Here is a 25,231-nt window from a genome sequence, read left to right on the forward strand (position 1 = left end):
CAGGAATAAATTACTTTGTGAAATATATTCAAATAGAAAACAGTTATTTTAAATTGTAATAATATTTCACAATATTACTGTTTTTTACTGTATTTTTAATTTAATAAATGTAGCCTTGGTGAGCAGACGAAACTTCTTTTAAAAACATTAAAAATCTTAGTGGTTCCAAACTTTTGGACTGTACTGTATATATATATATATATATATATATATATATATATATATATATATATATATATATATATATATCCCTCTACAGCACAGCATTGCCCTCAAGCAATGGAAAGTACAGTTAAAGTAAAGTTATGCATAATTACAAGTAACTAACCCTAAACCAAACCCTAACCCTAACTGTAACTCTATAGTAAGTACATGTAGTTAATTAATAGTACTCAGTACTTTTTTGAGTAATTGCAATGTAACTACAGCACTGTAAAATAAAGTGTAACCTCATTTTTTCTTTAAATGATTACAACCAATTAGAAAGGACAGGAAAGTACCAAAGAACAGTCCAGTAAGGTGTGGGAGTCACTATCAAGCACCATTTAAAGGTGGGACATCCTGTTCTAACACATGGTCACAGGAGCACATGGTGTGAGAAGAAGGCAAGATTATTTGCTTTAGTAATCTTATTGAAAATGACATGTACTGTACATAAAAAATATGTGTGTGTGTATGAAGGTGTAGAGAAGCCCCTTGTCAGGTTTTATGAAGTTTTTTTTTATTCTGCATGTTCAGAAATTCAGTTTTTCTTTTCGTTGCCTCAGGGCAACGTTGTGCGTTTTGGACAATACAGGTGTGCAGGAACACCCAAAGTGATGTGCAAAAATTGTAACATACACCTCTATTTCACAGCAGAGAAGAACTTCTGTCTGAAGTTTCGTACAGAGTGAAATCTTATTACATGAAGTACATTATATGGCATGACACACTACATGATGCATGTATCAAATTCAATATATCAATGTCTTTCAAGTGTTTTTCCATTTTTACTTAATGATTTCTTGAATTTAAAAAAAAAAAAATTGTGATTTTGATGATAATTTTCTGTATGATTCTGTAGCATTGTTGCACAACATATATTTTGGGGTGGGGGGAGGGTGGGGGTTCAAAATAATTTGTTATCAATAAAATGTTCCCAAATGAACCAAAAAATGATCAACATGTGCAGTAGAGGGATGCCAAAACTGTTCTGACCCGTTGAGGCATGGACTCCACTGACCCGGGAACACCCCACAAGAGCTGCAGTTTTGGAGATGCTCTGATGCAGTCGTCTAGCCATCGTGATTTGTCCCTTGTCAAACTCACTCCTATCCTTACGCTTGCCCATATTTCCTGCTTCTAACACATCGACTTTGGGGACAAAATGTTCACTTGCTGCCTAATATATCCCACCCACTAAAAGGTGCCGTGATGAAGAGATAATCAATGTTATTCACTTCACCTGTCAGTGCTATATATTCAAAGAATTTTTTCCAAAATTAAGTTTTAATAGTATTTTCGTGCCGTGACCATGGGGTGGTGTAACGTGGCCTCAAAAAAAAAAATAAAAATAAAAAAAAATCAAACAACAATCTGGATCTATATGCAGATAAAAAAATATGTTTAATAGCTCCAAATATGAGAGGTATCCATCACTTTACAATGAACATGAAGTCAAAGAGTATAGAACCCAAGAGGCGACACTCTGATACTTTTTGGGCAACAGCCACTAGATGGCGCTCCGGTAGCGCGGCCGCCATTATGGGGTGAAAATACTAACTGGACCATTGAATCCTTCACATCTTACGGACCCAAAATCGGCGAATTTCACAGCCAAATCAGAAGCGCAAAAGAACATTTTTCAAATTAAATCATCAGTAAATTTTATGGCACCTACAGTAAATGTTGTATTGTCTTACATATGTTTTATTTTGCCAGTTGTGGAATCCAACCATTTATCCATCTGAGGTAACTTAGTTAGCCTACTTTGAGTATTTCCATTTTATGCAACTTTACACATTTATTAAAAGTAAATTAATAATTAATGCATTTAAGATCATCATGTTTACAATATAGATCAGACCTAGGGGAGTCACTCAGGTCTGAATTGAAATATATATATTGCACGTTTTAATGGATCACGCTACAAACATAATGATCTTATAATACATGATGCATTGCTGTGTCCGTTATCCCATAATTCCCACTTTTGGATACTTTTGCTTTAACGGACATTAGACAAAACTGCAAAAACAAGCTGTTATATTCATATATTTATAGTCCAACATTCCCAATTTTTCTGATGCATGTCCTTAATTTAATTTCATATGTTGGTATTAATTCAGTGTTTATAAGCCTAATGCTAATACTAGACCTTTAAAGAATTTTAACCCAAACTGACTGGGTTTCTAGAGAGCAAAAGTTTTGTGAAAAAAGTGGAAGACTTAAACACAAGTCTGTAAAAACTGTTTGATGATCACTAGTGATAGTATTTTATTCTGTGTTGTCATCATTCAAATTTGATTTCAGCTTTAATGTATGTTTTTTTTTTTAACAAAGCAGCTGATATTGCCTTCGAAACTAGTGGACTGCCGACTCGCTTTCACCACAAAATGGCGGAAACGCAGAGCCGCTGCTGGGCGCCGGTGTTTCAATGGAACGTTCTACTGAGTGTCGCTTCTTGTTAGTATATATTCTTTGATGAAATATAGGCTCAAAGCATCCATAATCACATGAAAAGCACACGTACGAATCAACAATAATCCACAGAAAGCAAGATCTAGCACATGATTAACCCTTAAATGCATACCTCGGGTCTTTAGTGACCCGTGACATCATATACTACCCTCCTCCTCGTTCATTTTTTAAAGTTAGACATCAACCTTCTTAGTATTCCTCAATCAATTCATTATAAAGTATCATAAAATTAGAAATGAGAAAAAAATCATAAAATTATAAAAGAATACCTATTTTTGTATTAATTTTTTGTAAAAATTGTATAGGGTCACTAACGACCCGAGGTGTGTATGAGTGTATATTTTTTCTTCACAACAATAATTGAATCTTAGATGATGGAATAAGTGCAATTCACTTTTATTCCACACAAGTGACGATTCATTCAGACAGAAAACGAAATAATAAGAAAAACATGAAATGGCTCAGTGATTTACTGCAGAGCAAGTACTAAACACAATCAAATATGACTGTTACTGTCACTGGATGGATCTGGTGAAGCTGTTAGCGATCGAAATATTGATTTTGAAGATGTTGAAAATTATATAGTTTTGAGAATACGTTTGAGGTCGCAAATGGGTGCATATTTGTGACCTCAAACATAAAACTAGCCTATTATTTGCTGAATTTACTGGGAAATGAGCTCTGACGAGGACAGTGGTGATGGCATAAAACATCTGCTCAAACGGAGCCCTTTCAAGCTCCAAAAGGTAACAAAATATGCTTTATTTTATTCTTCTGTAATTGTTACTCTAATATCAGAGGAGTTTTGTATTATCGCGACAGGAAGAGATCCTTCCATGTTAGATATAGATCCGGGTCGATAAAGACCCGAATATGTAAGAATGATTGGCGAAACAGTCATGCATTTAAGGGTTAAATAGGCCTACCTCACATAAGAAACACCTGGAACTAATTAACAAAAACTACAATGACCATGACAAGAACTACAACAGAACATGAATGACAAATTACAAAATAAAAAACATGACAAAACGGAATCCTGACAGGCGGGAACATGTGGGACATAACCATGTGCACTACACCATCTCAGCGTTCAATGCTGAGGAGGACTCTAGCCATACAGCCTTATTAGGATGCAGCCTTCTGTTTGAGAAGTACTTGATTTCAGAGGACTGTGTATGACCTAGGGCCCTCTGCTGGACAATACACATTACTGTGCAAACCTTTTTTGGGATGGATCAACAGAGAAATGTGAAGTTTCTTTTTTGTAATAAAGTACAGTGACTGCTTTATTGGGCAGTAACTACACAATTATATTGGCGAAATATAATCAATCAATCAATCAATCATCAGTCTGTCTGTCTGTCTGTCTATCTGTTTGTCTGTCTTCTGAATTAAGTGAGGAGGAGTGCTCTGTATGTTTAAGGCGGAGTCTCTTTTTGCCCAAAACTAAAAAGACCCTTGAAAGCTCTTACAGAAGTAAGAAGCTTTGTCAACATTACTCAAATTTCCTACCGCAAGTGAGTAGCCATTAATTTTGTTCAACAATTGTTTTTTGAATAAAATATCTTCTAATGAAGCTCTGGTCATAAAGTATGAAATGCTGCATATATGCTTGTCTTTGTGGTTGGATTGAATACGATGATATACTTGCTTCTGTATATTTGCATATATTGCAATCTGCAAAATATCCAGAGCAGTTAACCCAATGCACTTCTCTGAGGGGTTTCAAGGAATGAACACCTAAAAATACAAATTCTGTCATGATTTACTCACCTTTGTTTTGTTTCAAACCTGCTTTTCTTTCATCTGCGGAACACAAAATTAAAGAACGTTTTAAAGAACGTTAGTGTTCAAATGATACTGACTTTCAACATCCATTTTTTCAAAATATGTTATTTGTTCTATAGAGAACAACAGGAGGGTGAGTAAATGACGACATAATTTGTATTTTGGGGGGAATTATTACTTTAGCTATTAACATAATTTTTGTTCTCTAAGCTTGATTTTTACTTGAAAAGCTCTGCATTTAATTTTTGTTCATTTTTCCACAAGTGTTTTGGATCACAGAGGCACCAGCGCACAATGACACTTTATTAGTGACACGTATGTACTCAAATGTACCACCAGTCATTCTCAGCTCAAAATACTTCATAGTCATTCTGCAGTATTTTAAGAGCCACAGTCATTTGAAATATAAGTATGGTGAAGATGTTGATGCACTGAGAAAACATACAGTATAAGGTACACTTTAGTGAAAATGCTTCTATTTTGCATTTTTTGGTACTTAATTTTTTAAATGTCAAGTTACTGTCTGTTATAAGCTGATTTGAGTTCAACTGTACATGGATTTCAGAATGCCTTTTGTCCTTTTTGCTTTAATGACAGCAGCACAAAAGCGGCATACAACTTAATGATCACCGGCAGCATAATGATCCATAGTGATATGATCCAAAGTGCATCTTGAGCATCAATAGATGAAGAACATCTGACCATCTGTACAAACAGTCACATGACCAGTGTCACAAATGTACTTATTTGATTAGTGGCCTAGAAATATGCAGAATCTGAAGTAATTATTCACTTACACCATAATGTTTCTTTGTTAAACTTTTTTCAAAAACTGTTTATTTAAAGATTCAAATTGGGTTTTGGACCTTACTGTATGTTAAGTGTATAACAGGGGCATGAGGTTAAAATCATGGCCGCAATGCTAATCAATTTTATAAATTATCATTTTCAGAGTGGATCACTTATATGCTATATTGCGTCTGTGCTGTTACGGTGATTGTGTTTTTGTGTCATTGCTTTTATGGACTCTCCAAGAGATGCAGGCAAAACTGCAAAACAGGTAAAATATTCTTATAATAATTACAATAATTAGCTTCCATCTTAACACAGAAAATAGTAACTACTCTTTTGAACAGCAGAAGTCACACTGGAGGTGGGCGACACTTCTAATCCAGGCTGCAACTCAGAAAACACAAAGGCAAGTAGGGTGATAGTAAAAAAAAAAAGAGTTTTTAACTTCAAAGATATTCATGCAAACATGAGTCTGTGGAATTGATCGGTTCTCTTGTGTTTAGGATGGGCGCGACTCATCGTCAGCAGTTCTCCAAGAAAATAACAGTGTCAGAATGAGCTCCGTCTACCAGAGCCTCATCCTGCCCACCTCTGAGAGACAGTCAATCTATGAGAGTATTCATCAAGAGGGAACTCAAATTCCAGACATTTATGAGAATTTTGAGTGATGGTAAAATCACTGTAATGCACAGACACAAGTGGCTTATTGCTTTTATAAAACTGAAGCAACAGCAAAAACAGATAAAAAATATCAATGTTCAACTAATAGCCAAATGTATCATAAGGAATAAACATTTCTTCTGAGATATAAGAGTCCAATATATAATATGCTGTCCCATGTGTGTGTTTATAGTCATTTTATTATAGTCAATTGACTGTGGCTCAAATTTTTTAGATTCAGAACAACCAGTTTTATAGCTAAATACACATGCAGATGGAAATATTTGACTACTGACCATTTTTAATGCATTATTTTATATAACTGTAGTAAATTAAAGTCTAACATTGACAGCCTAATTATGACCCATAAATCAATTTCCCAAAGACTTGGGAAAACAATGCTACTTCTATTATTTTTACACATCAAGGAAGTATTTAGGTGCTACAGTATATAGGCCCTGTCTCAAATGTCACCCTAAACACTCACGTTCTTCCTACAAGTCCACACTTTCATGATGTAACACCACTTTGATTGCCGGGAAGAAGTCCGCTGGGGACAAATGGGACACCCTACGGTCTCACGGGCAGCCATCGTATTATAATAATGATAATAATAATAATATTTTAAGCATTTTATGCAGTCAGTGTATATAGTGTTAGGCGTCTTATGCAGTCAGAATATTATTCTTATAGGCATTTGGTTTTCCAATGTGGTCAAAGGATAATTAGAGGTGTCAGGGGACACCTCCAAGTCAGGTGCATAGGGAAAATCTACTAAACATGTCTACTAAAAATATGATTTTTTGCACTGTAAACTGTCACTTTGCACGCTTAATTGCCTTTTCCCCCATCACATATTTTAGTAATCATCATAAATTAGGTACCTATCAAAATCTTAAACACTCAAAATTCACCATTTGAAGAAAACCTATTTTTTTTTGTGAAATTAACTTCAAATTTGGAACACAAATTGGTAAGACAGGGCATTGATTTTCTAGCAGTTGTACAGTCCAAATTATGTAAAATACATATTTAGTATAACCTCTTAGCATTCCTTAGGTCTCTTCACTGTAAAAAATGACCGTGATTTTAACGGCAAAAGACTGTACAAATGCTATGTTGAAAACCAATTAATTGGTTTACAGAAAGTTTCCGTACCATATATGGTGACAGTTACATTTAATGTTATTTTACAGTAAAATACTTTTTTTTTTTAGTTTTTAAAAAATACAGTACAGTAAAATACATTTTTTTTTTTTTTTAGTTTTTTAAAAATGTTACAGTTTTCTGAAGTGTATAATAAGTCATTGTATAATTTGCAGTGAAATACCGCAAATTGACATTCCCACAATTCCCTGCGTGACATTGTTGAAACTGCGATAACTTTGTTGAAACTTTTTCTTACACTGTAAATGATTTCTGTTGTTTTTACAGTAATATAATGTGTTCTCAACAGTTCCCTACTATAGAATCTAAATCTAGTATGTTACTGTACATGTTGTCTTTTTTTACAACATTATTAACTGTTTTCTTAATTGTTTCAAACTGTATAAGCGGTGTACAGTATGTTACTGTAGATTTTCAATGCATTCTGGGAAATATATTAGCCTACTGTAAATCTAAATACAGTACTAAATGACAGCGAAAAACAACCACACCTCCTAACACGTAACAGCTCTGTGACAGACTCATGAAGCCCACAAGATTATTGTAGGTTAACTTTTCATTTTTTCACTGTATATGTTTTATTCTGATGTTATTTGCAAAATATAGAGCTATGTTTGAGGATTAGTCCACTTTCAAATAAAATTTTCCTGATAATTTACTCACCCCCATGTCATGCAAGATGTTCATGTCTTTCTTTCTTCAGTTGAAAAGAAATGAAGGTTTTTGATTAAAACATTCCAGGGTTATTCTCCTTATAGTGGACTTCAATGGGCACCAAACAGTTGAAGGTCAAAATTACAATTCCTTTGTAAGTGTTTCGGCTTTCCGTATTCGGAACCACTTACAAAGGCGATCATTTGTTTATATAAAACATATACATTTACATTTTTTTTTAGAAAATGACTGATCGTTTCTCTAGATAAGACCCTTGTTCCTTGTCTGGTATCATTTAAAGCCGTTTGAAGCTGCACTGAAACTGTAATTTTGACCTTCAACCGTTTGGAGTCCATTGAAACCCATTATAAGGAGAAAAATCCTGGAATGTTTTCATCAAAAACCTTAATTTCTTTTCGACTGAAGAAAGAAAGACATGAACATCTTGGATGACATGGGGGTGAGTAAATTATCAGGAAAATTTTATTTGAAAGTGAACTAATCCTGTAATACTTTTCCATAAAATCTGAGCAAGTATTCATTTTTTGGCCTTTTCCTCCTGCAGCGTCATGAAGATGAAAGTCATAGAAGTACATTAAATTGGTAGGTATACTTTAGAACACATGTAGTCACCTTTGTTTTATACAAATGTTATTTGGAAGGTATAAATACGTTTGAGTTAAATAAATGTTCGTAAGAACATCAGAGCGGGCGCTCATGTCCCATTTAAGCTGCACTATAGCATTTTCCTCCCGCAGCAGTGCTGATAGAGACCGACCGGCTGAACCATCGTGAGACAGGCGAGAAGAGTCGTAGCAATAAAGAAAACCTTCCTCTTTACAGCATGTGGTTTTAAACATTTTAAAATTATATATTCACTTTATTGTTATTGTTGTATACTGCAACTAATTAGTTTAACTCTTCAAACTTATATTTTTATATTTTCAACAGTTATTTTCCACTGGCACAAAGTGTTACTGTGTATTTTGTGTGTAATATGGTTAATATGCTGGTAAATCTGGTATATTCTATTGAAGTTCATTTTTTTTTTTTTTTTTACTGTAAAAATAACAGTAATTATAAAAATAATAGTATAATACTGTACTTTATTTTACAGTATGCTTAAAACTGTAGTTATTTTTACGGTAATTTTACTGTGGTATGAAGTACAGCAACTACTGGATAATTGGTGCCAGTAAGTTACTGTTAATTTGGCAACAACAATTTTATAGTGTAGTTTTTCTTAGTTTTTTCTAATCAGCATTAGGGTTTTACGTTACATCTAATGTTGTTAAATCAATGTTTTGTACAAAACAGATATTAATACTTCAATAGGTTGGTAAATTAACATTATATCAATCAAATAAATATGTTTTTTACTGTAAATTTAGGTTAAATCAGTAAAACCTAAAATGTTGCTTCCATATTTTTTTACTGTAAATTTCTGGCAACCACTTCTGCTGTTTTTTTTTTTTTACCATAAATTTAACATAATTTTTTTACAGTGTGTAAAATAAACAGTTATGAACCGTAATTATTACAATATAAATCTTTAAATGATATGGTTTTGAACTGTAAAATAGACAATAAACTAAGTGCTGTCCCGTAAAACCTAAAATGTTGCTACCGTATTTTTACGGTAAAGTTACTGGTTGCTGGAAACAGCTGCTGGTTTCCTACTGTAAATTTTATGGGGATTTTTTTTTTTACAGTGTACCACGGATGATACAGTGGAATGCTAACAGGATAAAATAACAATATTTTGTTCAATACATTTGCTTTACAGTAAACTTAAACTTGTAAAACGTTTTGACATTATAATGTTTTAAAGCTGCTTTCACTTCTGCAATAATTGTCTAAGCATTCAAGAATTACAAACATTCAGATTTATGATTAAAAAAGAATGTGATAATTAACTAAATAACCCAGTTGTGAGACAAATGAATTTTTCTCAATGGATAATTCTCTTACTTAATACTAGTTTCAACAACTATATGCATAAGAATAATAATAAAAAAAAACCAGCAAAAATAAAATATAAAAATGTAGTATAGCATGATACACTGCAGGAGTCAGGACACTGCTTTACTTCATGTCAGCTATGTATCTGCATTTCATCCATATTTGTTCTGTAATAAACTTAATAAACTTACAATGAACACCAGAAAAAAAACTTTTGTTTTTTATTTGTATTTTACAATAAAAGTAACACTGTAATGTTCAACTTAACACGCCAAAATGAACGGGTCTGGGTATCAAGCGATTAAAAGTGACAAAACACAGACAGCTCAAAGACAGAGTGTTGTTCTGATAAGCGTTACCTGAGCGATGATAGCGAGCCGTACTGTGACGACAATCAGCCAGGAAGCTGGGACGAGAGAAACGCCGACGCGCTTCTAAAGAGAGCGTAGCCATCACACTCCCCATTATAGACTGATACAGAAACCACACCAGATATGCTACAAACAGGAACCACAATGAGCATGAACCAACAGCTGTTCTCCGAGAAACCAGATGACAAAGTGTGTGTGTATTAGTGCCAGTGAAAAAGCACATTGAATAGTCTGTTTGGTGACTATGGGTCAGACACTAAGGTAGATACATGTGAGGGAGAAAGACACTTCAAAGACTCAGTGCTACAATGACCTTTCACTTAAAACACAACACACACTCTCCCTCGCTCTCCTGCGGCCTATGTTTGAATTTTTTTTTCTTTTCACATCAAGACCACACCATAGAGGTGGAAATATTAATACGAGTATATGAATAAAACAGATGTGCTTCAAGACCCCTGCGTTGAGCACAGACCAAAGCGTCTTTAAAAATGTGCATGGGCAGTTTTTTTTAGCGTCAGTTAGGTAAGTAGGACTGTGGTACTGCCGGGAATCCACCTATTATGAATTTAATTATTTTATCAATTTATAATTTATATTTATATCTATTATTAATAAAATATAAAATTCCATAGTATATGTTTTTGAAAAAAGTCTCTTATGTTATTGAAGGCTGCATTTACTTGATCAAAAATACAATAAAACAGTAATATTGTGAAATCTTTTTCTAAAATTTTCTGTTTTTACCTCTATTTTGTTTACTTTCTTTTAGCTTTGTTATTTCTTTTTACATTTCTTTCCATTTTTGTGTGCACTACAGTTTGGGGTCAGTAAGGTTTAATTAATATTTTTAAAATAAGTCTCTTATATGCTCACCAAGGCTGCATTTATTTGATCACAAATATACAGTAACAACAGTAATAATGGAAATATTATTACAATTCAAAATAACTGTTTTCTATTTGACTGTATTTTAAAAGTGTCATTTTAAAGCTGAACTTTCAGCATCATTACTTCAGTGTCACATGATCCTTCAGAAATCATTCTAATATGCTGATTTGGTCCCTAAGAAACATTTCTTATTATTATCAATGTTAAAAATAGTTGTGCTACCTAATATTTTGGTGGAAACCATGATACATTTTTTCAGGTTTCCTTGAAGAATGGAAAGTTCAAAAGAACAGCATTTATTATTAAATCTTTATAATATTATAAATGTATTTATTGTCACTTTTGATCAATTTAATGAATCCTCAATGAATAAAAGTATTAATTTCTTTAAAGTAAATCTTACTGACTCCAAACTTTTGAATGGTAGTATAATAATAAACTCTTGACATCAATAGTGTGTAGTGTAATGGATTGCACTGTCCACTGTGAGGCGCTAGTGTATCAGTGCGATGCATATGATACATTCACGGCAGTCACAAGTGTCTTTCCTGCCTATTGTGTCCTCGTTGGCTGACCTGGCTGAAGGCCACTGAAACATGAGACAACAGATTGAGTCGATCTGACTATTTAAGGCACATATAAATGCTTAATTAGCAAGACTTATGATCATATTATGTTGCATAACCTGGATGGCCCCTGCTGATGCCGCAATTTCCTTTCCTGTCGCAGGTTTAAAAAAAAAAAAAAACCTGCAAGCAGTCAAGAGAATATATCAAACAGCTATTTGTAGACAGATTGCAAAAATGTGGTGTGAGTGTAACACTACAAATAAAATCCAACAGATTCTTTCTAATATTGTCCATGACTCTATTATCTTTCAATTTTGGAAACCCAGACCCTTTTTAATGCGAATTTGCAATTTTTAGTCAAATAGTCATGAGATTTTAATGCTTGTGGTTCCCCAGCTAACATGAAACTAACGTTCTGGCAAGGTTCTCTCAAAGTTTTTCCAGTAAATTTAATAGAACATTTGTTCAAAGTTATCTGATCTTTAATAATGTTATCAAAACTTACCATAAAACTTAAAAAAAAAAAAATAATAATTATACAAGGGCGGATTAGAACCCAGCACCTCTGGCATGCTGAACAAAAATTCTACTCCTAGTCCATCAAGACTATCTCATAAAAGATAGTGTATTTACTGACTATTGAAGATCCATGTATTTACTGACTTTTGTAAATACTCTTGAGACTACCAATATATTGCATTATAGTAGATGTAAGGATGAAACTATCATATTAAACATGAGGTCTATGTCAATAAACTTTGTGCATTTATTACTGTAAATGCACCACCACCACCACCAAACACATTCCTGTCCCACCCACTTTTTAAAACAAAGTTACACCACTCCAGCTCAGTATTGGAGTGCTGGACGTAAACAACATAAAAGAATGATAAAGAAGAGAAGATATTGTTGAACAAAGTTGTTATTTTTGTTTTGTTTTTTGATGCACAAAAAGTATTCTTGTCACTTTATAAAATTAAGGTTGAACCACTGCAGTCACGTCGACTGTTTTAACAATGTTTTTAGTACCTTTCTCGAAATTGAAAGTGATGATTATATTGCTGTCTATGTAATATACCTATCGGATTTCATCAAAAATATCTTAATTTGTGTTCCGAAGATGAACTTGACCTTGAACTTGAAGATGAACAGTCTTACTGGTGTGGAACGACATGAGGGTGAGTAATAAATGACAGAAATTTCATTTTGGGGTGAATTAACCATTTAATGCCGTTAATTGGCAAACACTGACAAACATTTTTTGTTAGCTAGGCCTGATCTATACAGAGCAATTAAAGATTTATAATAATTAGGCCCACTAATATCATTCAGCTCCATTTTAACACTTTTTACCATGCTTAAATCCATTCCACAGTCTTCTGAAGATTTTCCACACAAAATCAGAGCAGAAATCAAAACTGACCAATTTCTGTCTTGCCTGGAAATGATTCATTCCCTCCTGACCCTGGAGTTTACATCTCTATATGAATGTGCAAAATGGAAATGAAATATACTCTGTCTCTGTGGTGTAAATCAGCATGCGCAATGAAGAACATATCAAGATAATCATGTTTAGCTAATAGACCAAGATGTGATGACGGATTTGAGTTAATAGGCGACTACTGGGATTTTTTAGAAGCTGAGAGCAGATCTCACTAGGGAAACACAACAGAGAATAATTATTTTGGTGGAGAATTAAAAAGAGAGACAAACAAATGAGCAGAAAGTAGAAAAATGACAAGGTTGAGAGGTATGTTTCCCCCCACCCAAAGCTATGGTTTTCATTGAAATAGAGCAGCATGAACATTCTGCCAAATTTATCTTTTTGTATTCCTCAGAAGAAAGGAACTGGTTTTGAGAGACATAATGCTTAGTACGTCTCAGTAGTGTCAAAGGAAAAGACAGGACAAATTGAACATGACTGATTCGATTATTCACCTTGAAGACTAGAGCATCTGTCCTTTGACCAGAAGTGAGACCGAACAACGTTTTGGTACTTGGTGAAAGTTAAAGGGCTCCTGTTACATACAGTCCCAGTGACAGTGTAACACTGCAACAGAATAACGGGCAGAGACCGTTTTACACTGAATCAGAGTCCAGCAGAATTGCACCATCAGCAGATAAAAACATCATATAGGGTGATAATAGAACTGCCTGTCCAGAAATAATGTGTTATAATGTGACTGATTTGTAAGTCCTGATTTGTATGTTTTTCACTTGAAAAACTATTTGGCAGGAGGGTAAAAAACTAATTCTGCTTCTCAGGTAAATGTATCTCAAGGACTTTTAGACATTTTTACTGGGAAAAAAAGTAAAAAAAAAAAAAAAAAAAACATGGTCTCAGATCTGTTATGGAGAATCAATTTATATTGGTTGTTCTATCTCCAAAACAACATAAAACTTCACTTGTGCAGCAACTTCATAAAGTTCAGTATAAGAGGAGTCAAATAATTTTAAAAGAATGTAAAAAGAGCAACAGCAAAGGAAGTACCTTGGGCAAAAGAGCCGGTGACCAAGCCGAAAAAGCAACTCAGCATGCTGGCCAACTCCCTCTGACACTCATTCTTGCAGTCGTTCAACGCATCCATGTCTCCTGTCCTTCAGTAATGTCTCAAATGCTGACCGAACAGATTCTGTTAAACTACAGCAACTCACACAATGGAAAAAGTCCATTAAACCATCACCAGCACACAGACAAATCTCTAAAACCTTCACCTCAAAAACGGTCTGACACTTACTTTGTCCTCAAACTTCCTCCTCACTTAGGAGAGAGTTCCCACAGGTTTGAGTCAGTCAAGATAAAATTTAGAAGAGGAGTTTCCTTTGGGCTTCTGTGATTGTCAAATTAGACTTTATCCATTTCTTTCTCAATGAATCAACAAATCCATACCAACTCTTGAGATCCAGTGCTGGAGGGTTTTGCTGCGAAGTGCAGAAAAGTCTCAATGTGACCCAATGCAGAACACACTGCTGATTTGCTATCTGGATAACGTTACACCTACCATTCCAGACGTGGACAGTAATCCAAACCAAACAGCTAGTGAGGTCTTCAGTGTCCTGACAGAGTGCTGCTGTATATATCTGAACATATCATGGACTGTCTAGGAATTAAAGCTATGAACAGGAAGTAGCACTGATCAGAGAGAGAGAGGTGGGGGGATGACAAGCAGAATGCTCAAGTTTCGCAGGAAGCATGTACAGTATGCTGTACAGTCAGAAGACATCAAATTATCTAACAAAGTGGATTTTAAACAAATGATGCTACAACTTCTCAAAACTCATTTTTTTCAATTACTTTTAAATTTCCCTGAAGTTCACACAGGTGTCCTAGCAGAGTTTACATTAAAAACGAATTTGATCTACAAAATGTTGACAATTTGGAATTGTCCAAATACATGAATCTTACTTAATTGATACTTTATTATGTTCACTTGCTTTAATATGTTGCTATTTCATAATATGTTTTTAAGTGTAGTTTAAGCATCCAAATAGTTTTTAGGGCCACTGTAGATATATAAGGCCACTAGCCTGATTCTGAGACACTTCTCATCCTTCTTCTCTTATTTCACTCTTCCTATAGCCCTCTCTCATTTCCCCATTTGCAAGCCAATCTCTGATTTCCTGATCCTTGCCTAGAGAGCCACTTTCTTTTAATGGTGCCACAAACTGTTTCGGTGCCTCTTTTGACGCTGTTATAAGTGATTATCTCAGCTCTTTCAGCAATCTTGAGAGCAAAAAACAATTAAATCAATAAAGCATTTTGACAAACACTTACTACATATAAATCACAGCTAATAACACTTCATTAAATATTCATAAAAGCATTGTGTCTTCAAAAAAAGATGTGAACAACATGATAAATGTTCTTGTTTCATATGAAATTTGTTTCCCCATATAACCACTAGACGGCACCAGCTGAGCACTGTGAAGAGCATAATGATATGCAACATCTGGCACTAGGCATGCCACCTTTAGGGTGTAAATATAAAGGACGCCCTTGATTTTACATCATTATCAAGAAAAGTTCCTATTTAATGACTCTAAAAATGATGTTAACCCTAACCATCAACTAAAAATGAATAACATATTTTCCTTACACCTTAATGTGAGTGTATTGTACAAATGTTCAAAAATGTTGAACATTTTTTAACAAGTTGTTTATGTCCCAATACATATTAAATTATGTTTTATTAAAGTTCGGGAGCAGCATGTTCAGATAATCTACCCAATCAGTATGACCCTATCAGCCTATATATACATAGCCGACTGACCTCTGTCCCATGACAGTGTTTTCCTGCATCCCTCCACCACCCCAACTCATCACTCTCAACTGTTCCTATCCCAGCCAGGGATATGGGGGGGGGTATGGGTTCGGGACAAAATTCAAAATATAGATACCAACAGTGTTGGGGGTAACGCATTACAAGTAACTTGTAATCAGATTACTTTTTCAAGTAACTAGTAATGCATTACTTTTTCAATTTACAACAAAAAAGTAACAAAATAACAAAAAGTAACAAAAGTTACTTTTTCAAGTAAGTAACGCAAGTTACTTTTTCACATTTTACACCATGTTGAGCGAAATCGGGAATGCAGAGGCGTTGTGTGCGCTGTGTGAACATGATGGTTATTGTAGTTCTAGACTAAATGTGAACATGCATTTACTCACTTGCACGAAAACATTCAGTATTCCTCAAAATGAATAAAAACAATGAAATGCAATCTCAGAATTTTACGCAAACCTGTAATAAATAACTATATTAAATTACACAAATATACTTTATGTATTTAATCTTACTTTATTAACCAATGTCTTTGCTGCTGACCTTCAATAATCCAGTTCAACCATACTAATAAGCAAAAATTACTTTAGATTTAGAAATAAGAGTGTTGAACTTCCTTCTCCTGTATCCTATTCTTCTTTAATCCAGGAAGGCAGCACAGCTGAAAGGTTTGTTTGAGCTGCGCCCTCTACTGTACAGGCGTAAACATGCATTTCCTTCAGTGTGAGGCTTATTCATTTCACTTTTGAGGTGAAAGGGCCTGAACATTTGCCAAAAATAGTACTTTTTTGTTGTTATTAAAAACAAACAAGCAAGCTCAGCCCAGGTAAGAAAAAGTAACGTAAAAGTAATGTAAGGCATTACTCTTTATAAGTAACGTGATTAGTTACTTTTTTAGTGAGTAACACAATATTGTAATGCATTACTTTTAAACGTAACTTTCCCCAACACTAGATACCAACTAACAATTTTTAAATACACATAAATACAATATACAAAAACTGTAGACATACAAACCCTACTATAAATCATAAAAATCAGTCCCAGACAGGCCCGGATTGGCTAATCGGGAGCACCGGGAGAATTCCCGGTGGGCCGGTCGGTTTACTTGGCCGCGAGGGCCGGTTATCATGGCACTGGGTCGAAATATCGATGCTCTAGAAACTGTCGACGGCCAAATGTAATAAGCTGAGTAGCCTAACTTTTTCCTTAAAACCAGTCAGTGACGGATTTAGGCCTGGACGACATGGGCAATGGCCCAGGGCGTCATCTACGTAACATCAATGATATCATTAACCTGGTCAGGAGGGACTCGGAGTGTGCGCCCGGAGAAGACAACTCACTCAAAAGTGTACGAGAAGAAAGGATGAGGTGACGTCTATAGGGACAGCGGGACAAGTTCTAAATCAACACTAAATTATGGTAAGGCAAAAGGTCTAAGCCACCGGAGGCCGATTTAAGTAACGTAAATAAATCAAAAGGAAGAGGGGAAACACGCAAAATACAAAGCAGCTATTACTCATATTGTAATAATAGTAGGCAAATAATAAAATATAGGGCCTATCACTTATGTTATGTTGCTAGCTATGCTATTACACATTGGCCAACAATATTCATTTTTCTTTCCAACTAGCTTACATAACCAGACAGTAAAATGTGATTTTGTAACATACAGTAACTTTTTTTAAACAAATGTAATACTTTAATATTTTACTGTAAAGTTGTGCAATTTTGGGGCATTTATGGTATTTTGTGTTATTTATTTGCCTCAATTTGTAATAAATTAAGTATATACATTTATATAAAATAGCAAATTTTTTTGTTAAAGCGACTTTAATAAAGGACGTAAAATGGACGATTGCTGCCATCTACTGGAAAGCAAACACTTAATTAAATTAAAATGAAAATAACATGAATTTTTAACTGCAGCCACTAGATGGCTAGATAATTAATCAATGGTTCACATTATAAAAACATTATTATAACAATAAAAATGACTCTATATCAAATTTTAGCATTTTTTGTACTATAATTTTTGAAGATATTTTTGAAGATATTTTTGAAGATATTTTTGAAAAATACAATTAATTACAAGGCTGTAGAGAACAGTGCACTACTGCAGATTTATATACTGAGGTTTTAATTACATTATTTTAATATTGGCAGTCGTGAATTAAAGTGGGCCGGTCTAAGGCATGAAACTCCAGGGCTGAAAATGAGTCCCAATCCGACCCTGGTCCCAGATTATTGTAACCATCATGAAATGTAAGATATCCTACCCTGAACTGGCACAATTACTGTGTAGAAGCTAGAAAACTGTTCTGCATTCAAAGCTGACAGTGTTAATAAAACCAACAAAGTTTGAAGAAGCAGTACTTTTTAGAAGGCTGGCTTTAACCTCTATTTTGATACAATCTCATTAATGACCCACAGAGGGCTAGCTTCCGTGAAGAGAGTGGCAACACAGATCGATCAAAACCGAATTAACTTGAATCCATTCCCTGTGCCATGTTCAGCAGTGAAACTTCTGCTGAGGTCTGTTTGATCAATGTCACCCTCTCGAGGTCAAGACCCAACATCTGTCGTTACAAGCTGCCCGGAGACTCATTTACTGATGGAGACACTGTGATTAACAGGTGGAGGATGTCATATATGTAGATTGCATGCATTTGCATGCATTCTCTGTTGGTGGCAATAAAAAAGCACCATAAAAGTAACATTAAAATGGTTCATATGACTCATATTCCAAGTTTTGTGTGAATAACAGACTGAAATAAAGTTATTCACTAAAAATCTTGACATCAGCCCCAGCTCTCCACAGCATGTTTGTGAACAAATCTTTCTTTTGAGTCGGATCTTTGAGATACTGAGCCTGCATTTCCTGCATTTCCCAAAAGCATTGTAAGCCTCAGTAGAGACCATTTGTGCCACTGGTTTCCACGATAGCTTCAGATGCTTTTAAGAAACACTAACCTGAATGATTTGTTCATGAATCAGATTGATGGTTCTTGAGTTCACAGCTGAAGCAGTTCTCAAGTTAATAGCTCACTGGAAGGGACGATTTTGAGGGAATATCAGCCAAGTGTTGGTTTGTTCATCAAAGAAAACTATCATATGATATATGACCAATAATATAGAGCATGAGTTGTATCAAAACACTTATTTTCTTTCGTCTCGAACTCAAACAGTGGGCATCATTAATGAAACACGAGCAGAACGAATTTTTGTGTAAATCTTTCATAAAGGCGTACTGACATAAATTTTCAGATCCATGAAAATATTCATATTTTCAAAATTTTAATTGGTGCGAAACAAATTTACACCTGCTTCCTACCATGTGTAAATGGTGCATAAAACATTTGAACTTTCTGTGTACTTTTAAGCAAACTGATGATGACACTGTATTTTGATGCACTATGTAGTATAATTATTTTTCACAAGTTCGTTTTCCCTGTTTTTCTTTCTTTATTTTTTTCACTTTTTTTGTAGCTGAGAGTTGAAAACTGTCCAACTTTGGATAAAACACAGCGCTTGTCACTGTCACTTTTTACCCAGCCATCCAATCACAGTGGAGAAGGGGCAGGACAAATACTACACCGACCATTCATCCTAATTGTACAATGACTAAACAACAATGGAGAAGTTAGTATAGCTGGTTACTGCATTTTTCTATTCAGTAATATTCTTCAAAATGAGATACACGTTAAAGCCATGGATATTTCAAATCATAGCAACCAAAGTGTCTCAGCTGCAAAAATTCTGCACCTCCAATGCTCTCTCAAGTGCCACCAGCTGGCCGTTTTAAGAAGAGCACCAGGCATTTTTTCAGCTGGTTTTGGTGGTTTTAATTGAATATTTATTGTTAGGCATATGGCCTATTATTCTCTTTTGCATATATGCAATATATTGGAGCCAAGCCTGAGAAGGGAGTCCAGAAGATTCTCAAATCTGATGTTTACGAAGTGTTTGTGAATCCGGAGACAAGTTTTCAGGAAGGTCCATTTTATGCACAAATTACTCATAATTTACTCATATATTTGGATGAGCTCAAATATTATTGTGCAGAAGTTTAAAATATGCCATCAATTTCCACTTTAATCCCGCTTTCTCTGCATTTCCTCTATTAAATATCTAACTGTTAGTCAATTTACAGTGCTCAGCATAAATGAGTACACCCCCTTTGAAAAGTGACATTTTAAACAATATCTCAATGAACACAAAAACAATTTCCAAAATGTTGACAAGACTAAGTTTAATATAACACCTGTTTAACTTATAACATGAAAGTAAGGTTAATAATATAACTCAGAGAACAAAATTTTCAGTTTTACTCAAATTAGGGTGATGCAAAAATGAGTACACCCCACTGAATGTCTCTTGAGCAAAGCTAAATTTTAGACTACAAATGTCTAATTTAACAAGAATTCAACCACAGGTGAGTCTAATTATTCATTCCACAGGTGTCCAGCAGACAGTTGGCTATAAAAGGGTGTTTAAACCCCTTCCCATTTCATGCTGTCAGCAATGGCACCACATGGAAGAGAAATGTCACAAAATAATTTCTTTACACCAGAAAGGTGAAGGCTACAAGAAGATCAGCAAAGCTTTACTTATCAGTCAGAATACTGTAGCAAAAGTGGCACAAAAAATTTAAAAAGATGGAACTGCAACCATCTCACAGAGACGTCCAGGTCATCCATGGAAGTTAACACCTCGACAGGAGCGTCTTCTGATAAGAAGGGTTGAAGAAAATCGACATGCAAGTTCACTGCAGTTATCTTAAGAAGTACTAAAGAAGCCAAACTGGGGTGACTATTTCTGATGACACAATACGGCGTACACTGCAGAGGAATGGCATGCATGGCAAGCCCAGGCACACCCATCTAGATTTTGCCAGAGCCCATGCTGACAAAGATGAAGATTACTGGGACTCTATACTCTGGAGTGATGAGACCAAGATAAATGTTGTTGGAACTGATGGCTTCAAAACTGTATGGTGTCGCAAAGGTGAGGAATACAAAGAAAAATGCATGGTGCCTACAGTGAAACATGGTGGTGGCAGTGTCCTTATGTGGGGCTGCATGAGTGCTGCTGGTGTCAGGGAACTGCATTTCATTAGGGCATCATGAATTCACAGATGTACTGCTCTATACTGAAAGAGAAGATGCTACCATCACTCTGTGCCCTTAGTCGTTGTGCACTTTTCCAACATGACAATGATCCTAAACACACATCTAAGGCCACTGTTGGATTTCTGAAGAAGAACAGGGTGAAAGTGATTCAGTGGCTCCTGATCTGAACCCAATCGAACACCTATGGGGAATTCTGAAGAGACAAGTTGAGCATCACTCTCCATCCAGCATCCAGTCTCTAAAAGAGGTCATTCTTGAAGAATGGAAAAAGATAGATGTTGCAAAATGTCCTCATTGTTCATTCCATGCCTAGAAGACTTGGTGCTGTCATTAAAAATCATGGAGGCCATACAAAGTACTAGATGTAGTAGTTTTTGTTGTGGGGTGTACTCATTTTTGCATCACCCTAATTTGAGTAAAACTAAAAAATGTGTAATCTAAGTTATATTATTAACCTTACTTTCATGTTATAAGTTAAACAGATGTTATATAAAACTTAGTCTTGTCAACATTTTGGAAATATTTTTGTGTTCATTGAGATATTGTTTAAAATGTTACTTTTCAAAGGGGGTGTACTCTCCTGTACCACGCTGAGCATTGTATGTTCTTTTTTTTTGGACAGTATGTGTCCAGTGTGTCCAGCATATGACGTCACACCGTCATGTGTGCAGAAATACCCCATCAGCGGGCCTTCCTAAAACCTAATTTCCTCCTGTGCCCTTTCCTCCACTTCTCTATCTCACCTTGCTCTTTGGGCCCGGTGCTGGCGATGATCCATTTGACCAGACAGCACCTCATGAGCGCTTTCCGTGTGAAGCGAGGCCTCTGCCATTTGCCACTCTCCTTCTGTCGGCCTGTGCCAGGCTCCACTCCATTGGCATCACCCAGCAGACTGCCATCCAGCACCTTGCCATCCTCCTGGGAGAGAAACAGACAATGATAAAGAGCCAATTTCTTCTCACTCAGCTAATACAATCTTGCTAGATGTGTGTTTGTGTTAAATTAAATTCTACTCAGCATCAGAACGGCAAATGGTGCAATGTGTCTTGCTAATATTACAATGTGGTCTTTGACTAAGTGTTGAAAGTACTTCAGAGACGATTGTCCTCAGGGGTGTTAATATTGCATATGTAAGCAGATGGTTTTGCTGCGTTCAGAGGAAAAATTTTGTAGATGACATCACTCAAACGTGAATTGACTTATTCGCTTTTGGGTTCTCTGCATTTTTTTATGGATGACTGCCAACAACACAAATAGACAAAAAAAAAAAAAATGCTAGTGCTTGCAAGGCAGCCAAAGTTTTTAAGCCACTTTGTGGGGAAAAGATGAATAAGTAGTTTAAGGCTTTTAAGGTTTTCTATTTGGCTGATAAGTACTGTGTGAAATTGATGTATTTGTGAAAAATAGTATAATAGGATTACAGAATCAAGAATTTGCAATCTAAAGTATAAATCTGTTTATTTTATGTTATTTTCATATTCATTTTCAAATTATTTAGTAGGCCTATATTATTTAGTAAATAATATTAATTTCATTTTAGTAGTTGTTATACATGTGTTTTTACTATCTTTGAAATAAATAATGTGATATATCGGCCACCCAGCTGCACTGGCCGTCATTGTACGGTGGCTGAGAGAGCTCAGTGTGCTGCAACTGAAGAAAACACATGCAAATAGAAAAAACAGCAGCAAATTAAGTAAACATCTTCATCAGTTTTTAAAACACATGTGCTGAAAATACTCACAACACAACCAAATACAGAAACGTACTTCAAATAGCACAGACCACATCGGAAATGTTTCAAGGGGACCCCAACAAGTGACGAACCTGGCACGGACCACTTATTATTCAATGTCTGCTTGTCAGTGGTGTTGTCGATGACCTGAAAGGTGAGTTTTTTGTTTATTTTTAACCCCCTGAACACATGATTCCTTAGCCTTTTAGATTTCATTAGCCTAAATAATCTGACGAAATACACAATTAACTGTGAAATGTTATGTTAGCTGGCTAACTTATTAATTAAGTCACTGAAATAAGGCCAAAAATATATATTAAATCTGTGTTTACAAGACTTCTGCGTATTGGAGGTTGTAGGCTAGAGTTTTTGCTTCAAAATTATGTAAAAATTATAATGCCTACTTGTTCATATAAAACAATATATTGATTTAGTTTTTGTAGGTCACTTTTTGTCAAGAAACACAGTATGCGTGGAGGCGTGAATCATCATGAATAATGGGTGATTTACACCTGAGACGACAAAAGAATCTCATAATAATGACCTGAAATGACTTGCATATTAATGAGGCCTTTCAGTCAGGTAGGCTGTGAAAAAAACCTCTGTAATCATGTCTCAGCTCAATTTAAAATAATGGTATTCTATTATATTCTTTAAAATGTAATGTATTTTTGTGATGCAAAGAGTCTGACTATAGGTTTTTAGTTTAAAAGAAGCACATTTGGAGAAATATTGATGGATTCTCATATGTTTATGTCAATTTTCTATACAGATTTTATTCTATACAGAGTTTATTCTATATTCATTGTCATTACTACGAGCGCTGGTGTTTTCAATTCATACTTGCAGCCGGAGGGCGCTCTGTACACCTTTAGTCCACAAATTATTCTAAAGAAGAAGAGGACAATTCAGGAATGGTGTTTTCAATTCATACTTGTAGCCGGAGGGCGCTCTCTGTGCACATTTAGTCCACAAATTATTCTAAAGAAGAAGAGGACATATCAGGAACTAACGGTATGTCTTCCAGAGGTCGTTAACCATGGCTTTAACATACAGATAAACACTTTTCAAGACAATAAATACATGATTGAGATGATGTATGCCTGTATTGCCTCTGAATTTGCGTCTGAATAGCGCTGGCTCCGTGGGCGTGGCCGCATTAGCGGATAATGAGCTGAAACACGGACTTCTGACATGTGTCTCTTTTCATACAGATTACATAAACACAGAATTTTTGTCATTAGTATTCACTAAGTTATAGTTCATTTTCTGAGAACTATCAGATTGGACTTTGTTCAGAGGGAGACGAGAGATCACGCATCATGTTAGTTTTCTTTATTTTGCAAAAAGCACAACATTTTGTTTTTACTCTGAGTGTACACAAATAAAAGAAGACATTCTATAGTTTCAATTGATATATTACTTAAGTCTCTATGACAAAAAATGACGGAGAATTTTAGGTCTGTTTTGCTGCAATGTGAAAAAAAACCTACAAAACGCGCTGGCGCGTTTTCAGACCTCAGGGAGTTAATGGTTAAACCAGGTCAAAATAAACGCTACTTGCAGTGCGTTTCTGTATTTGGCTGCATTGTGAGTATTTGCAGCACATGTGTTGTCAACCTGATGAAGATGTTTGCTTAACCCCTTAGAATTCCTGTAAAATTGGCCTAAAACACGTAAAAAGGGCATACCTAAAGTAAATTGCATACTGTTCTTGAACTATTTGGAGTATACAGTATGCATGGTTTTGGTCTCTTTTGAAAGGTATGTCCACTGCAGGTGGTACATTGGAACGCCAACAGGTTAATTTGCTGGTGTTTTTTCTATTTGCATGTGTTTTGCATGTTGAGCTCTCTCGGCCATCGTGTCATTGCCATCAAAAATCATTATCGCTCAACCACTTGTTTTTATAAAAAGACAAGCTCAAACATTCAGTATGCAAACAGATGTAAGAAAGATGACCAAACAGTACAATGCAAATATTATTATGATATCACCAATCAGAATATTGAAAGGGACAGTACACCCCAAAATTAAAATTATGTCATGATTTACTCACCCTCATGTCATTCCAAAACTTTCTTCTTTCTTCTTGACTTTCTTTCTTCTGTGGAACATAAGAACAAATTTGTATGCTGGTAATCAAACAGTTTTGGTTACAATTGACTTCCTCTGTATGGACAAAAAATAAACAAAACACTGAGACTTTTATTAAAATATCTTCTTTTATGTTCCACAGAAGAAAAAAAGTCCTACAGTTTTGGATATGATAATGACAGAATTTTAATTTTTACATGAACTATCCATTTCAGGAAAATCAAGACACACAGTGCTGATGTAACAAATTTAACACATAAAACACATTGGGCCTCATTTATGAAACGAGCGTATGACAGAAAACTGTGTGTACGACCGTTTTCACACAAAACGCGGCATTTATCAATATGGACGTGAGTAGTGGCTGCGATCAAATTATCATTTGACGATCATAAAATGTTTTTTTTTTTTTCAGGAGTTTAGCTTTATGTGTGCAAATAGCAGCATA

The 25,231-nt window shown here is 35.1% G+C and overlaps 1 protein-coding gene across 7 annotated transcripts in view; it reads right to left on the reverse strand.

The window, feature by feature from the left end:
• Positions 1-25,231, reverse strand: part of kcnip3a (Kv channel interacting protein 3a, calsenilin) — a 91,831-nt gene that overhangs the window by 27,017 nt on the left and 39,583 nt on the right. For 3 of the 7 annotated variants that reach the window (XM_048210048.1, XM_048210050.1, XM_048210049.1), the window contains exons 2-3: positions 24,746-24,793; positions 21,695-21,869 (exon numbers count right to left, since the gene is read on the reverse strand). In XM_048210048.1, the coding sequence (XP_048066005.1) occupies positions 21,695-21,869; positions 24,746-24,793 (223 nt within the window). Of the gene's footprint in view, positions 1-4,455; positions 4,489-10,064; positions 10,239-21,694; positions 21,870-24,745; positions 24,794-25,231 lie in introns of those variants that run through there. The other 4 variants (XM_048210046.1, XM_048210045.1, XM_048210047.1 and 1 more) reach the window with 3 other exon arrangements.

Source organism: Megalobrama amblycephala, linkage group LG12, assembly GCF_018812025.1.
Source record: "Megalobrama amblycephala isolate DHTTF-2021 linkage group LG12, ASM1881202v1, whole genome shotgun sequence".
NCBI lineage: Eukaryota > Metazoa > Chordata > Actinopteri > Cypriniformes > Xenocyprididae > Megalobrama > Megalobrama amblycephala.